This window comes from Lampris incognitus, chromosome 5 (assembly GCF_029633865.1).
Source record: "Lampris incognitus isolate fLamInc1 chromosome 5, fLamInc1.hap2, whole genome shotgun sequence".
NCBI classification, from domain to species: Eukaryota; Metazoa; Chordata; class Actinopteri; order Lampriformes; family Lampridae; genus Lampris; species Lampris incognitus.
In genome coordinates, this window is record NC_079215.1 from 49,237,112 (window position 1) to 49,253,106 (window position 15,995).

The 15,995-nt window shown below is 45.6% G+C and overlaps 1 protein-coding gene across 1 annotated transcript; it reads left to right on the forward strand.

The window, feature by feature from the left end:
* Positions 1–9,616: 9,616 nt before the first annotated feature.
* On the forward strand, positions 9,617–10,919 carry dand5 (DAN domain family, member 5). The gene is made up of 2 exons (XM_056281118.1): positions 9,617–10,108; positions 10,623–10,919. The coding sequence occupies exons 1-2, from the start codon at positions 9,617–9,619 to the stop codon at positions 10,917–10,919; spliced, it is 789 nt and encodes a 262-aa protein (XP_056137093.1).
* Positions 10,920–15,995: the final 5,076 nt, after the last annotated feature.

Here is a 15,995-nt window from a genome sequence, read left to right on the forward strand (position 1 = left end):
GGTGACCCTACCAGGAGGCAAGCTCCGGACAACATAGCTCTTGGGGTCATTGGTACACGCAAGCTTCTCCATCACGACAAGGTGGTGATCTAGGAGAAGGGGCGATGCTGACGTGACATATACACACACACACAAACATAAGCATGCACACACATGCACAATTCTGTTTCTTTGGGATGCTCTTAATGCAATATTGTAGGTGAGTTCCCTTACATGTATGTTTGTAGTGTAACAAGATAATTCTGTCATCTTTGTGAAAGATCAACATCAACTGTAGCTTACAACAATAACATATAATACAATCCTACATGGCTTGTATCACCCCACTTGGTGAAGCTACTCAGAATTTTTATATTTTGCTGACAGTCACAGTCCCCCCCCCACACACACACACACAAAGAGACAAGCTCATTACCATGATTTAATGATACTTGTACTGATGTGCTGACATAGATAATGGTGGTGATTATAGTCAGAAAAATTAATGTCTGCATATGAGTACTTGCAATACACATGTCGGTCTACACACACACACACACACACACACACACACACACACACACACACACACACACACACACACACACACATGCATACAGTCGCAGAGTCACTATCTGTCATCTGTTGGTCCAGCTTATCTTTCAACTTGACTTTCTTCTCTTAGAGCTGCAGTGAAAAAGTGATTAATGTTATTCAATACCAGTCTCACGATTTGGCTCCACTGTCACAGATATGTGGGTCATGTAGGTGAGCTTAGTGAATTTTTAGCAGTAAGCAATAAAAACTGAAGTGGTGACTGGTGTTTGATGGCAGGTCAGGGTTCATGCGGAGGTCTAAAAACGTACAGAAAATGATTTTGCTCACGCCTTTATAATTATAGGAAATTTCAAGAAAAACCCTCACCATCACAGCAGTGCTATGAATTCCTTATGCCTTTTAGGGCTCTGAAATCTAAAACATTGCCACTCAATGTAGCAAAGTTTAAAAGAAGGTGTTTAAAACCAGAGTTTCGAATTTGAAAACATGAAAGCCTTTTGAGGGCAGCACAGCAGCACAGTGGTTAGCACGGTCGCCTCACAGCAAGAAGGTCCTGGGTTCGAGCCCTGGGGTAGTCCAGACCTTGGGGGTCATCCCGGCTCGTCCTCTGTGTGGAGTTTGCATGTTCTCCCCATGTCTGTGTGGGTTTCCTCTGGGGGCTCCAGTTTCCTCCCACAGTCCAAAGACATGCAAGTCAGGTGAATGGGCCATACAAAATTGTCCCTAGGTATGTGTGTGTGTGTGTGTGTGTGTGTGTGTGGTGGGGGGGGGGGCTGTGTTGGCCTGGTAGCCTGTCCAGGGTGTCTCCCCGTCTGCCCCCCAATGACTGCTGGAATAGGCTCCAGCATCCCCGCGACCCTGAGAGCAGGATGAGTGGTTCAGATAATGGATGAAAGCCTCTTAGTGTTGACATGCCCTCTCTTAGATGAATGACAGCAAAACAGCATTCATTTAAACTACGCTTTTATCGAAATTCAAACTATTTCCCCTTTTTTTCACCGTTTAAAGTATTACACTTCACTGACTGCACCCTAGATGTGTACTGAGTTTCCACAGGGCACACTAAACCCTGTCATCTCGCCTCTCTTTAGTAGCATAGCCTGTTCTGTTTCAGAGAAATAATGCAACACAACATGGAATGTCTCAGTTTTCAATTTTCTTTTACAACCATTATTTCTATGAAACACCGCAAGAAACCCGTGTCTCTTGTATTTTTCATGACTTGGATCAGCCGGCTGCAACCCTTCTGAGGAAGGAGCAGATGGGGTTGGACATGGTGGGGGACCATGGTGGGAAGTTGGCGGTGTGAATTCATGTTTGCAGTGGCATCACCCAGTACCGTCCATGCAGTGTCTTTGTCTGCGTCTAAGTTTTGTCTTCGTTTGATGGCTTGGAGAACTGGCGCTGGATTGGCTGGGAGAGCTTGGTCTGCTGCATCCGGTGGGCCTAGGGACCATGGCCCTGCTTGCAGCTGTGCCCGAAGAGGAAACACCGAGGACAGTCTGACAGGATGCTGAAGTGAGGCAGGCTATACTAACTGCTAGCCCATTCAGACCGGCAGCTCCGATAACACTGAGCGCGATCTGGCGGCGACCTCGCCTGGCATTGACTGTGGTGTTTTTGGTGTCATCGTGTGGAGTGCGGGGAGGTGTGTCGAGGGTGTCTGGCTGGGAGAGCTGGCGTTGGGTCGGCTGAGGGAGCCTGATCTTCTGTGTCTGGTGGGCCCAAGGACCACAGCCCCTGCCCAGAGCTGCACCTGAAGAAGAAACACCGAGGGCGGTCTGACAGGACGCGGAGGCGGGGCAGGCTAAGCTAACTGCTAGCCCACGCAGACCGGGCAGTTCCGACAGTCATTCTGGCTTGTGTTCGTTCCCTTGGACAGTGATTTTTTTTTTTTCTTTAAATTTATTTCTGATTTTTCCCTTGTTCTCTCTTTGGATATATGTGTTAGTTTGGATATGTGTGTTCTTGTAGTTCTTGTAGTTTTTGGGTTTGTTTTTTTCTCTTTGTTTTGCACAGCTGTGGGCTGGGGGAAATTATGTGTTCCTGATTCCTCATTTCCTGACATGGTGGGAGTAGGGTTGGAAACTGAAACACCGGGTACCGGGTACCCATTAAAAAAGGTTGAATTGCAGTTCTGCTTATCGGTTCCTAAAAGAGATATAAATCTTTACAATGGCTACATATGTCTGCAAGGACCTGGCGGGTTTTTTTATATATATATATATCTGCCAGGAACTACCTACTTTACGCATCAATGCAACCACGCCTGTGTGTCCGTGTCCATTTGTTTTGATACGAGCTGGCGGTTAGCATGTTTGACTAGCATCACAGCAGCCGTTTGAAAGATGGACCGCAGTAAACGGTCCAAAGTGTGGCTGTACTTTGCCAAAGAAAGCGACAATAAGGCTAAGTGGCTTGGGTCCTGGACTGTTCTGTTGGCATCTGGACACTGCTTGGCTTCCTGTGCATCATGTTATTCATACATTTTATGTCCATTATAATTCTGTTATCCTCTTTCAATGTTGTATTATGTAAATTGCATGAACACAACAGCCATTGCACGCTGTCCGTCTTGCTAGAGAGATCCCTCCTCTGTTGCTCTCCCTGAGGTTTCTTCCTATTTTTTCTCCCTGTTAAAGGTTTTTTTTTTTTTAGGGAGTTGTTCCTTATCCGATGAGAGGGTCTAAGGGCAGGATGTCGTGTTGCTGTTAAGCCCACTGGGGCAAGTTTATAATTTGTGATATTGGGCTATACAAATAAAATTGATTTGATTTGATTTAAGTGCAGTAAATGGGAAGTTTATTAGCTGCACCTCAAATCTGACCAAACACTTAAGGCAGCACGGCATCGATTTGAAAGAATGTACAGTGTTTGACGTCTTGTGGTCTCCGACTGCGAGTGTGTCAGATTCAGACAGCACCGCCACGTTGCGAGCACCTCTAATAGAGCCAGGGAAGACAGCAAGCTGCAAGACACCGTTCTCTTTGGCAATAAAAGGAAGTATGACCAAGGAGAAAACTGAGGCGTGCCACAGAGCAGTAACGGAATTGTGGTGAAAGGACTACCTACACATGTTCTCAGTTGTCGAGTCCCCTTCACTGAGGTAGGAAAGGTTTTTTAAAAAAAAAAGTCGGAAAAAAAGTTTGATGATGGTAGGTTACTTGTGCAGTAACAGTTGAATTTTTATTTGCAGGGAGACGACCAGGGACCTAAATTCAAAATACACTCCTCCCTGCAGAGATACTTTGAGCAATCAACTGATTCCTGCATGGTGCAAGATGGACAAGTCTAGCATTAGATCTGAGCTTAGTGATGTTAGCAAAGTTGCCCTAACAGCGACTGCTGGAAGCATTTCCCAAGATCATTATCTTACAGTGACAGCACAGTATTTCAGTGAGGGAAAGATGGGACAAAAAGTACTCAAAACAAAGGCAGTCTATACATCACAAACAGGACCAGTGGTAGCTGAAGAAATTAGTGACATCTTGCAAGAATTTGACATATTGGATAAAATAGTGGCTGTCACTGTTGACAATGCCACAAACACGGATGTGCCAAAAAAAAGGCTGCAATTCATAAAGCTAGGCTGTTTTGCCCTCACACTAAATCTTGCTGCACAAAGTGTCTATTCTCTGGCATCAGTGGCAAAATGGACCGCCAAGATCAGGGATGTTGTCGTCTGGATGAAGCGGACATCCATGGCAAAGCCTGTGCTCTGGGAGAAGCAACACGTCCTAAGTAAGCATCCCTCAGTTCACTTCATTTGACCTTTTTACAGGACAGCTCATTTAAACTGAACTATTATGTACATTTTACAGGAAAAAATAAATTTGTCAACACAATGCAAGTAACATTTCATGTCTTACTATGTAACTAATTACGCCAAATAAAAACTGGATCTCATCTTGATAAGATAACTATTGTCTGTCACAAAGCAACAGCAATTCATTTAATTCATTTAAAATGCATTTAAAATGCACACATAAAAACTGGATCTCATATTGGTAAGATAACTATTGTCTGTCACAAAGCACCAAAATTTGTTTTAATTTAAAAACACACACACAGAATAGAACAATAACTATTAAAATTAAAATACAAAATTAATTTAATTTCATACGCATTATCCATTTTAAGTCCATGTGTGATTTTTCTTTGTTTCATAGATCTGCCTCAACGCTCCCTAATCCTGGATGTTTGAACTCGTTGGAATTCCCTCTACATGATGCTGGAATGATTCCTTCCTGCAATCCAAGCAGCCAGCTTAGACCAGCACCTGAGAAAATGAGCAGAACATGTCCTGCATACCCACAGATAATGGTAATAATATTAATGATAATAATAATAATAATAACAGCGCCTGTTCGGGGGGGGGATGGGGGGAATAGCGTGATCCTCCCACGTGCTATGTCCCCCTGGCAAAACTCCTCACTGTCAGGTAAAAAGAAGCGGCTGGCGACTCCATGAATATCAGAAGAAGTGACAGCTCAGAAAATAGGGTAATTGGCCAATTACAATTGGGGAGGAAAATGGAGGGAAAAGCCACAAAAAAAAGACAAATCGTTAATCGTGATTATTTGTATGACAATTTATCATCAACTAAAGTTTCATGATCGTGACAGCCCTAGCGGTACCAGGGTGATGATGACATTGGACACTTGCTTGAAGAGGCCACTGCACGAGACCCACATTTCAAGCACAAAGTGGAGGACAGCACTGTCTGGGACTGGGTCAAGGAAAAGTTGATGACAGGAAAGCTGACTGAGTCCGAGCAGCCAACAGAGCATGCCCACAGAGAAGATGATGTAACAGTGCAGTCAGAGGAGAAAAGACAACAAAGAGAAATTGAGGAGAGTGAGGAGCAGCCACCTCCCTGCAAGAAGGCTATAATGTCTCCGCTGCAGGAGCTTTTTGCTGCTGAAGATGACCTGGAGATGAAAATATCATTATCAAATAGCACCACATCCATCCAGCACCAGACTGACAGAGGGCTGCAGATGTACCAAGAGATGCCACCAACAGTGACATCTGATGACCCTGCTGCCTGGTGGTGGAACAACAGAACCACATATCCTTTGCTATCAGAGGGGGCATTTTCGTATTTGTGCATGCAGGCCTCCTCAACCCCGAGTGAGAGGGTTTTCTCCACTGCTGGACACACTATTTGTCCAGAAAGATCCCACATACTACCTGAAAAGGCTGATATGCTGATCTTTCTGAAGAAAAACTGTTGAGTCATTTGTTGCATAGTCATACATACATACATCTTACAAGCAACAAGAAGCTCAAAATGTTATTATCCACAAATGGTTCAACCGTTTCTGCTTTCCACTGTGTTGTTGTCAGGTGGAATATATGAGAGATTAGAGCATAGTCCACTACTGATTATCTACAAATATGACTGTGTTGTTTGGACACCAGTATTTTCCTTGGATAAAGTGTTTATTTATATGTACTTACATTGTTAATGTTCAGTTAATGCTTAAAAAAAATAAAGATGTTTTTGTTATCTAAACGTTTGACCCCTTTTTTACCATATTGGAATCAAAACTCAGAATCGATAAGAACCGGAACCGTTAAGCAGAATTGGAATCAGAATCGATAAAATTCAAACGATACCCAACCCTAGGTGGGAGACATGGTAGGGGACATGGTGGAGACATGGTGGAGGACATGATGGAGACATGGTGGGGGGCATGGTGGGAGACATGGTGGGGATTGATGCATTTATTTATTTGGATATGTGTGTTGTAGTTTTATGGATCTGTGTTTTTTCTTTGTGTTGCACTGCTGTGAGCTGGGGGGAACAATACTGTTTCATTTCGTACATGAAATCAAATGACAAAGTGTTCCTGATTCCTGATTTCCTGACATGGTGGGGGACATGGTAGGGGACATGGTGGGGATTGATGCATTTATTTGTTTTGATTTGTTTTAAACATGATGTTGCCATCACCACTAGGATAATATTTTGTATCACAGGCTCTCTTCACTATGTGCTGCCCCTACATTTATGGCATGAGCAATACCTCACTGTAGTAAGATTGACTCTTAACTTGGCCTGATGCAGGTAGGCTGAAATGGTGCATCAGTTATATAGTGTCTGTCATTCTTCATTGGAATTCAGATTCCTTTCATGACGTGTGTGTGTGTGTGTGTGTGTGTGTGTGTGTGTGTGTGTGTGTGTGTGTGTGTGTGTGTGTGTGTGTGTGTGTGTGTTCACAATTGGGATTCCATCATAGTATCATTGGTGTGTTACATTGGAGATGCCTACTGTTATTTATCCGTCCGGAGCAAACTAAATAAATGTACTTTGCAAACCGAAACTCTTATTAAGAATTACATAAGTGGTCAAGAATACGAATAGAAGCGAGGTTTCATATCGATATTTCCAATATAGTTTGGATTCGGAACAGAAATGATGATACCAGGTGGGGTTTACAGGGGAGAGACTGTTTTGTAAACAGCGCCCTCTTGTGATCAAAACTCAAATGTCGAGCTGGAGGAGGTCTGTCATTGTCACACACCCCACCAATCAGTGTGTGTAATCAGGCAACTATGGGTGAGAATGTTTCATCCTGACAAAACAGAACCGCGTGTTTTGGGGAGAAATTCAAGGGACCTTTCCACGGCTCATTTAGCTCTCCCCAATCTTCCATCTACCATAAGTTTTAGTGACGGTCCTGGGAAAGACAGATGGAGAAGAGGCAATAGAGAACACGTCACTTAACATCTACATCCCTATGAGAAACTCAAACAATGTGATTGCCCCCACTACTGTTGCCACACAGACAGCTAGACGGCGGGTTTCCCGGCGACAGCAAACCGGTGTGCGATCAGGTCACGGGTGAGGGAGCATCCAGCAGTCTTAATTGTACTGTGATAGGTCATCACAGGACAAGGTGCGAGTCTGCAGGTGGGGCAAAATGGACAGGGATGTGTCTGTCCATGCAGAGGACGTAAACTCATTATTGCTTTACGGCCAACGGAAAAACTAATACTTTTCTCAGTTGACTGAGTTTGGTTGTTGAATGACGATATATCCACCCCTTCTTTAAACACAGTATTGTCTCTCAAGACATGGCGTGGGAATTTGGTTATGTTTTCAGAGCTTATTTAGTGTCACTTTTCAATGAAACTGGGTCCGAGGTCCAGTCTGTTGTTAACCTGCAAGGTTTTGGAATAGTAATGGCCAAGAGGGCAAGTCATTTCTAGTGCAATCTGCATCACAGTCCTGCTATGAAGATATATGTTGGTGATAATTAAGGTGCATCAAACTGTTAAATTCATAAAAAAAAGATTATAATATATATTTATATAGGTGTGTGTGTGAGTGTGTGTGTGTGTGTGTGTGTGTGTGTGTGTGTGTGTGTGTGTGTGTGTGTGTGTGTGTGTGTGTCGGCCCTGTGTGATGGCCTGGCGGCCTGTACAGGGTGTCTCCCTGCCTGCCGCCCAGTGACTGCTAGGATAGGCTCCAACATCCCTGCAACCCTGAGAGCAGGCTAAGCGGTTCGGATAATGGATGGATGGATATTTACTATTATATTTATATTTTTATATATATTTTCCATCCATCCATTATTCAAACCGCTTATCCGAATTCGGGTCACGGGATGCTGGAGCCTATCCCAGCAGTCACTGAGCGGCAGGCAGGGAGACACCCTGTACAGGCCGCCAGTCCGTCACAAAGGGCCAACACATGTATCTATAGTTTATATGTATTTATTTATAGTGTGTGTGTGTGTGTATGTGTGTGTGTGTGTGTAATTTATAAAAATGAGGGCGGCACGGTGGTGTAGTGGATAGCATGGTCGTCTCACAACAAGAAGGTCCTGTGTTCAAGCCCCGGGGTAGTCCACACTTGGGGTCATCCTGCAGTCCAGAGCCACATAGGTCAGGTGAATCAGCTGTACTAAATTGTCTCTTGGTGTGTGTTTGTGTCGGCCCCTGATGGCCTGGCGGCCTTTCCAGGGTGTCTCCCTGCTTGCCGGCCAATGACTGCTGGGATAGGCTCCAGCATCCCTGTGAGCTTGAGAGCAGGAAAAGTGGTTGGGATAATGAAAGAATTATAAAAATGATTAGTGTCTGTTTGTTCTTCTTGCTTTTGGTCGCATTGGTGCAAAACAAAGTCTCACATGTGAAATGCAATGAAAGCCACTTTATTCGACTTTGTATTCTTACAATGAACTTGTTCTCTGCATTTAACCCATCTTATTGTATAAGAGCAGTGGGCAGCTGCAGCACCTGAGGACCGACTCCAGTTCTTCTTTCCACTGCCTTGCTCAGGGGCACAGACAGGAGTGTTAACCCTAACATGCATGTCTTTTTGATGCTGGGAGGAAACCAGAGCACTCGGAGGAAATCCACGCAGACATGGGGAGAACATGCAGACTCAACACAGAAAGGACGGCCTGGGGTTCGAACCCAGGACCTTCTTGCTGTGAGGCAACAGTGCTAACCACTGGGCCACCGTGCCGCCCGCAATATGCAACCTCATTTAGTCCACAGGATGTTTAAAACAGATACAAATCAAATTCAGTCATAGACTGTTTCTTTTTTTTTTTTTTTTTTTTTTTTACCAAGGCTAGGGCAAAGTTGTATCCAAAAAAGAAAAAAGGAGTCTTTCTGGATGTTGTCCATTCCGTGTCAGTCTAACCAACCTCTAAATCTTGGTTTTTTTAAAAACCCAATTACCCCCCCCCTTTTTTTTAAGATGTTAAGCAGTTTTATGACTGCTTTTCAAAGAGTCATCTTGAAAGTTAAATCCTTTCATGTGGCATTCATCCAGGGCCTAGAGCTTTTACTTAGGTGTGATTTCAGGTCTGGTATGGGAATTGCGACACCTTCCTGAGTCTGAAGCACAGGTGAGAACAGGAGGCTCACGGTCTCTCTCTATATAAGACTCCATCTGCTTCACGGAGGAAGCACTGACGGCAAGGTTACCCTCTGCAACCTTGAACCATAAGACGACCACGCCAACATTGTGTTTCTTGGTTTGATTTTTTGACCCTTTTTTTCTGAATCTCGTCTCATTTGCCGAATCTTTTCCAAGAATTTTCCACGTTTGGGTCCAAATATGGCTGTCTTCCTCAGAACGGTGTTGTTGTCATCGTGGGCGGCCGTAGCTGTAACTTTCCCTCTTACCAGCGTTGACAACATCCTGAAAGGGTCAAGGGCTGATTTTGAGTCATCTGGCCGTGGACCAGACGAACCCGTCCAAGGACTTGTCAGAGTGGTCCGACTGAATCCGCAGCTCCTGTCCGCGTCAGGGCACCTCAGACGAGGGCTAGCTCCAAGAGGGGCGGCCTCCTTGGCCTCCAAAAGGCCATTTCCGGCGTTCTTGTCCCGTGGACGACCCGGCCCTGCCCCGGTCCCCAAAAACCCCGTGAGCCCGCTCCACCATCTGCGCCCTGAAAACCCCTCCGTGCTGGAGCTGAAGAAGAGGCAAGGGATGCAGATGTGGCAGAGGATCATGGATAAAGGAGAGCAGGGGAAAATGACTATGTCTTTGCCTGTTAGTCTGAAGGACACGGCTACACAGACATGCACCGCCATACCTTTCACTCAGGTACAGTGGTGTAGTGCAGGGCAAACACACCTAGATACAGTTTACCCACCTTTTTTAAGCCTAACATGAATCTCCATCACATCTTCATTAATCAGCCTAAATTACAATCTTCACTACAAATTCACAGTATTAATCAAAGTTAATACCTACAAACTGATGTAGGTTATAGAGAATTGTGTATTTCAATGGGAAAATAAATTAATGCTTTTCTGATGGTGCTGCCCATACTGACTTGGTTGCCTAATGATGATCTTTGACTGAAGATCATAGTTTATCTGCCTTTTTATTTCACCGCTACATTACTGCTCAGGTACAAACACATAAATAAAAAGTCTTTGTCAGACTGAAGTGGTCTTATGGCAGCATATTTGAAGCTTCTCTCTCTTTTTCTTGCTTTGCTGAAAAGCTTTCAGTGTGGCAACTTTGACAGACAAAATAGTGCAGACAGTGATGTGTTGCTTTAATAGTTTTCTAGTTGGACAGACTTAATTTTGCTGCTCTGTCGTCTTTTCAGCGGGTGGCAGCAGAGGGATGTCACACGGTGACGGTGCCCAACAGGCTGTGCTTCGGCCAGTGCAGCTCCCTGTTCATGCCATCCGGGGCGGAGCTGGCTGGCCTGGCCGCGGGTAGGGAAGGCCGGCACCATATGCCCTGCTCCCGCTGCGCTCCTTCCAGGGCTCACACCGTGGCAGTGCATTTGCGCTGTGGAGCAGAGGTCCGTGAGAAGCAGGTGATGGTGGTGGATGAGTGTAAGTGTGAAACGGGTCGTGAGGAAGAAAACGGTGAGGCTGCGGCCTCCAGGCACCTCTAGTTGTGTTTCGGCTGCCAGCAAAGAAACAAAGATCTACCAGACCGTGTGTTTTGCCCATGAGTTAATGACAGACATAGTGGACAATGAACATTGGACACTGAAAATATTTAGCTGTAGTTGTTACCATACCTTTCTTTAGGAGTCTAAATGTCTTATCCCTTGTAATGACTTGGAGGATAATACCTCTACAGATTTCTGCACTGTAAAAATTTATCTGCTGGTTTAATTTAAAGAAGTAAGGCAACCTATTTCAAGCCCTTTTCTGACAAATCTCAGCTAGAGTGTGTAAAACTCAAACGATAGATGATCACTTCTCCATAACATGGGGCCTTACATTTTTAAGCTAAACCAGCAGATTATTTTTTACAGTGTGACAATGTGACCTCAATCTTGGTCATGTAATTTTCTGTTGAAACAGATGGCGTTAGATTTGTCCACACTGGACTGTGTTAATGTTGAAGACCTTTGTTGAAGTTTATTTAAGCTGAAATGCTGTGGTTTGTTATATTATCATTAAAACCATTTATTTCTCCATATCCTTTTTTTTTGTCCGCTCTTCTAAATCTGCTTCGGCCCGCCATGCCTAGATTGACAAGTGCAATTTAGTTAGCATGCTACGCCCAAATGAAAACATGAAGAGCATTTGTTGTTTTCTTTTCCGCCCGCTCTTGTATTCAGCTCTTTGAGTATCAGCGCCCATATTTTATTAAGATGCCGTGTTTCATCGACTTCTGGCACGCAGCACTTAGATCTGAAAGCACCAAGCTGTAGAGTAATGAGCTTTTGTACACAGGTCCTTAGCAGTAAGCAAACATAATTGTTTCAGCATGGACCCCTGAATTATGTATAAGAACCACCTATTCTCTCATGCCCAATCTCTTTTCACAGTAGCTGTGGGAATTTGACCATCCCTCACTGCAGATGCACTCGAGTTAGCTTGTATTTGTGATTGTGTGTGTGTGTGTGTGTGTGTGTGTGTGTGTGTGTGTCTTTCATTTAGGGCCCATAAAACCTATTATTCATTCATTTCCTGGCACCTGGGCCTGGTAAAGTGAACTCATCTCACACATCCCGACATACATTCCCAGAAGAGCATAAAGACAGGGGCTCTTTACGTTCCTTTGGCAGCCTGTCAAGATGGATGCTTAGATGGCCATTTGCATTCACGTGGGCTCTCTGAAGAAAAAACAAAAAACATAAGCGTTCATTGCACTACAGGGGTGCATTTGGCCCCCGGATCCCATTAGCATGTGATTTGCATCTGAGGATGATGGCTAAATTTTCCAGGATTGATAGGACAAATATTTGCCTATAGGTCTTAACTGTGAATTAAGGGGCCACTTTATCATGGGGCCTTTGTTTTCTCTAAATATGCAGTCAGTGGCGAGGTTAGGAAGCTAAAAACACCGCCTTACTCTGCACACCTAATCTCCATTCCTCATGGTTAGAGAGGGTAGTTGTGGATTGAAACAATCTGCTCAGTTTATGGCTTTCCTTGCACTGTTTTTGGGTCTGCCATTACATGCTGGTACACTTGCCTGTGTAATTACACCCATGGAGATGGAAGTGATGCGTCGTGGGGCGAGGCGAGGGCTTTTACTTTCTCTGTGCCTTTTACGACCCGAATTTCTCGACTGTGCTTCCTCCATTCTTTTTTCCCGTTTCGCTTAAAGAAAGAAAGGTATAAAAAAAGGAGTGAAGGAGGAGGAGGTGTGTGTGTGTGGGGGGGGGGGGTGTGCTTGGGTTGTTGATAGAACAAACAAGATGCACAAGCGAGTATACCACTTAGTGAGACAGATGTCAGCCCCCTTTGCATTGTGGGATCCGGCGGAGCACTCTTGCGCGGTTAAGGATGGCCTGGTTCCCATGGCGAGGGGAAAAAGGAAGGAGCTGCGAGGGGGAGGGCCCGCTGCCAACTCCAGCGCCTCGGGGATCAGATCAGCGTCACAGTGCGCTAAGTGGCCTAGTTAGCGCTTTAAGATGCACAATGAGCTGCCTGCCCTTTCTCTCTGTGGGTAGGCCTTTTAACAGTCGGAAAGGAGCGGGTTGAGGAGGTGGGGGACGGAGGGGAGGCAGGGGTGGCACAACCTATATCCTCTTTCAAATCAAGGTGCGTCATGGGGGAGTTGACTCGAGGATGGAAGAGTCCAGTGTGGTTGATCGTATCGTAACTCGAATTTACTAATTGAAGGCATCATTTACAATGATTAGCTGTTGACGGCAGGAGATGTATTTTATTTGCAACCTACGTCTGGTGTTTTTACACACACGGATAACTGATGGGGGGGGGGGGGCATGGTGGCTCAGTGCGCGGTCGCCTCACAGCAAGAAGGTCCGGGGTTTGAGCCCCTGGGTAGTCCCACCTTGGGGGTCGTCCCGGGTCATCCTCTGTATGGAGTTTGCATGTTCTCCCCGTGTCTGCGTGGGCTTTCTCCCACAGTCCAGAGACATGTAGGTCAGGTGAATCGGCCGTACTAAATTGTCCCTAGGTGTGAATGTAATAATAATTTTATTTATATTGCACCTTTCTAAAACAATGAAGAATGTGTGTGTGTTTGTGTGTGTGAGCCCTGTGATATTCTGGCAGCCTGTCCAGAGTGTATCCCCGCCTGCTGCCCAATGACTGCTGGGATAGGCTCCAGCATCCCAGTGACCCTGAGAGCAGGGTAAGCAGTTTGGATAATGGATGGATGGATGGTAACTGGTGTCCGTAGCTGAACAGAAGTAGCCCCAAATCTGGGGAACTTTATTCAAAAAGGGCCTCTTACACACGGCCCTATTTGTCTGCTCCCTATTCTCAAATGAAGCACCTTGTCCTCAGTGGGACATACCAGCTAATAGAGATTTCTCCAGAGAGGAAGGTTGAGCAGATTTATCTTTAGTCATCAGGGTTTCTTCCTGGAGGGAAGAAAAAAAAACTGACTGGATAGAAGATGCTGGGCTCATCAATCTCCTCTAGGCTCTGGTATGAGACCCCAGGGGAGGTCTCCCCAATGGAAGATTGGGGAGACCCCAGGATGTTTCAGGACTGAGTTGGAAGCGATGAAGACTACAAGTGGAGAAACGCTGTAATGTAATGAGCAGCTCAATCATAAACCAGATAGATTATTTATACCATTTATAATCTATCAGATTATTTAAACGCAAAGCCAGTCACTTAAGTGTCATTTTTTTAGGGTACCGAGTTCCGAGGGAAATGTGTGAAGCAAGGCCTACACATGCCTCAAATTATCTTAAAATCCAGTCAAGTTTTTTTGTATCCTCCTAAATCCTCGTTACAGCCTCAGAGGGCTGTAATTTTACACGGTGTAAAACAGGCAGATACAGTACGCAACGATGGATGACGTCTTCCGTCTTTAGACCCTCGGTTTGGAGGAGGAAAAACTCCACAGAGAAAACAAAACTTTTGTGAAAAAAGTAGGAGATGCCTGAGGAAGAATGTCAGAGCAGGGACCCCTCCTCCAGGACCAATAGATGTGTGATAGGTGCCAAGTGGGCAAAGTAGACTGTGTGGCAACAGATGCAGAAGTCAAAACATTTCATGAACGCCTTTAATGACATCATTTAGGGCGTCCGGGTAGCATAGCAGCCTATTCTGTTGCCTACCAACACAAGGATTGCTGGTTCGAATCCCTGTATTATCTCCAACTTGGTTGGGCGTTCCTACAAATACAATTGGCCATGTCTGTGGGTGGGAAGCCGGATGTGGGTATGTGTCCTGGTCGCCGCCCTAGCGCCTCTGGTCGGTTGGGGCGCCTGTTTGGGGGGGGGGGGGCGTGATACTCCCACGCACTACGACTCCACATGTATCGGAGGAAGCATGTGGTAGTCTGCTGCCCTCCCCGGACCGGCGGCGGGGTTGGGGGTTGGAGCAGTGACCGGGACGTCTCGGAAGAGTGGGGTAATTGGCCAGGTACAATTGGGGAGAAAAAGAGGGGAAAAAGCCACACAAAAAAATGACTACATTTAGTGATAATGAAAGAATGCTGAGAAGAAGAGTGGATGCTGTGGCGGCACCTCCCCGACACCGTGTTATTAGTCTTTACCAGCTAAACAGAAATCCAACCGTTGGAGTTAACAGTCTAGTTTGATGCCCTCCATCTTGCAGACACTTCACCTGCACAATGCCTGAGAATAGATGCTGATGCAGCCTGCAGGTAACATAATGACGGACACGGAGGAGAAGAACCCCCCCGATGCACAGTGGAGGGGAGGGGGGGTTGTCTCCATGAAGACCTTTACCTTGCGAATAAAACCAATGAACTGACAGGAAATAAAAATTAGCCGACACACACAGGCCTCATGAAGTGTATTCATTTGGAACACAACGAGAACAGTGACGAGGCAGCAGCTTGACAATGGTCTGCTATTCAGACATAACCGACCAATCAGAACAAAGTATTCCAACATAGCCGTGGAATGAATCCAGATAAAACCATGTTTGGGGTATTTCAATAAAGCTATTGCTACCTCTACTGTAATTACCGCCGCTATTGATAACAAAGCCTGACAGCGTTAAAAGACAAAATGGATGTGCGTCTGTCCATACAGGTCCTTCGGGTAAGCAGCCATAGCTTCACATCATTGCTCCTGGTGTTGTGAACTGCTAGTAAGCAGGTGCAAGTAAAGCACAACCATGAAGAGCCCTTAGTTATACCTCCTTTACAAGCAGTGCTCACAAGGTGGCCTGTGTCCATCTGACTGGCAGCCAGTACATCCACATCCACATGGTGAGGAGAAGGAGGTGAGGCGAGGTTGTGGTTTGTAAAGGAGCAGTCTTCTCTTAGGTCCATCCATGTTTTTGAGGCCTTTTCTAGATAGTTTCACCCAGGTCTCAGTGGGCGGGGGGGGGGCGGGGAGGGGGGGGGGACAGGCTGGCTGTGGTGTCACATTGACGGGAGAAGGGCCACAGTACGTACTAGCGTGGGCGTGAAAGGCGCTGAACTCATCGTCCCCAAAAGTGTGAGATGGGCATACACACGTCCCTACCAGTTGTGACTATCCCTGTTCTTCTGACTTTCTGAAAAAAAGCAAAATTTGTCGAGCTTCTCCTTTCTTAACTAGGCTTTGGCTTGT

Bases quoted from the DNA above. Each gene is read 5' to 3' on its own strand.
- dand5 (XM_056281118.1), top strand. From the start codon at position 9,617: ATGGCTGTCTTCCTCAGAACGGTGTTGTTGTCATCGTGGGCGGCCGTA. The intron at 10,109-10,622 runs GTACAGTGGTGT...TCGTCTTTTCAG, and splicing joins CCGCCATACCTTTCACTCAG to CGGGTGGCAGCAGAGGGATG.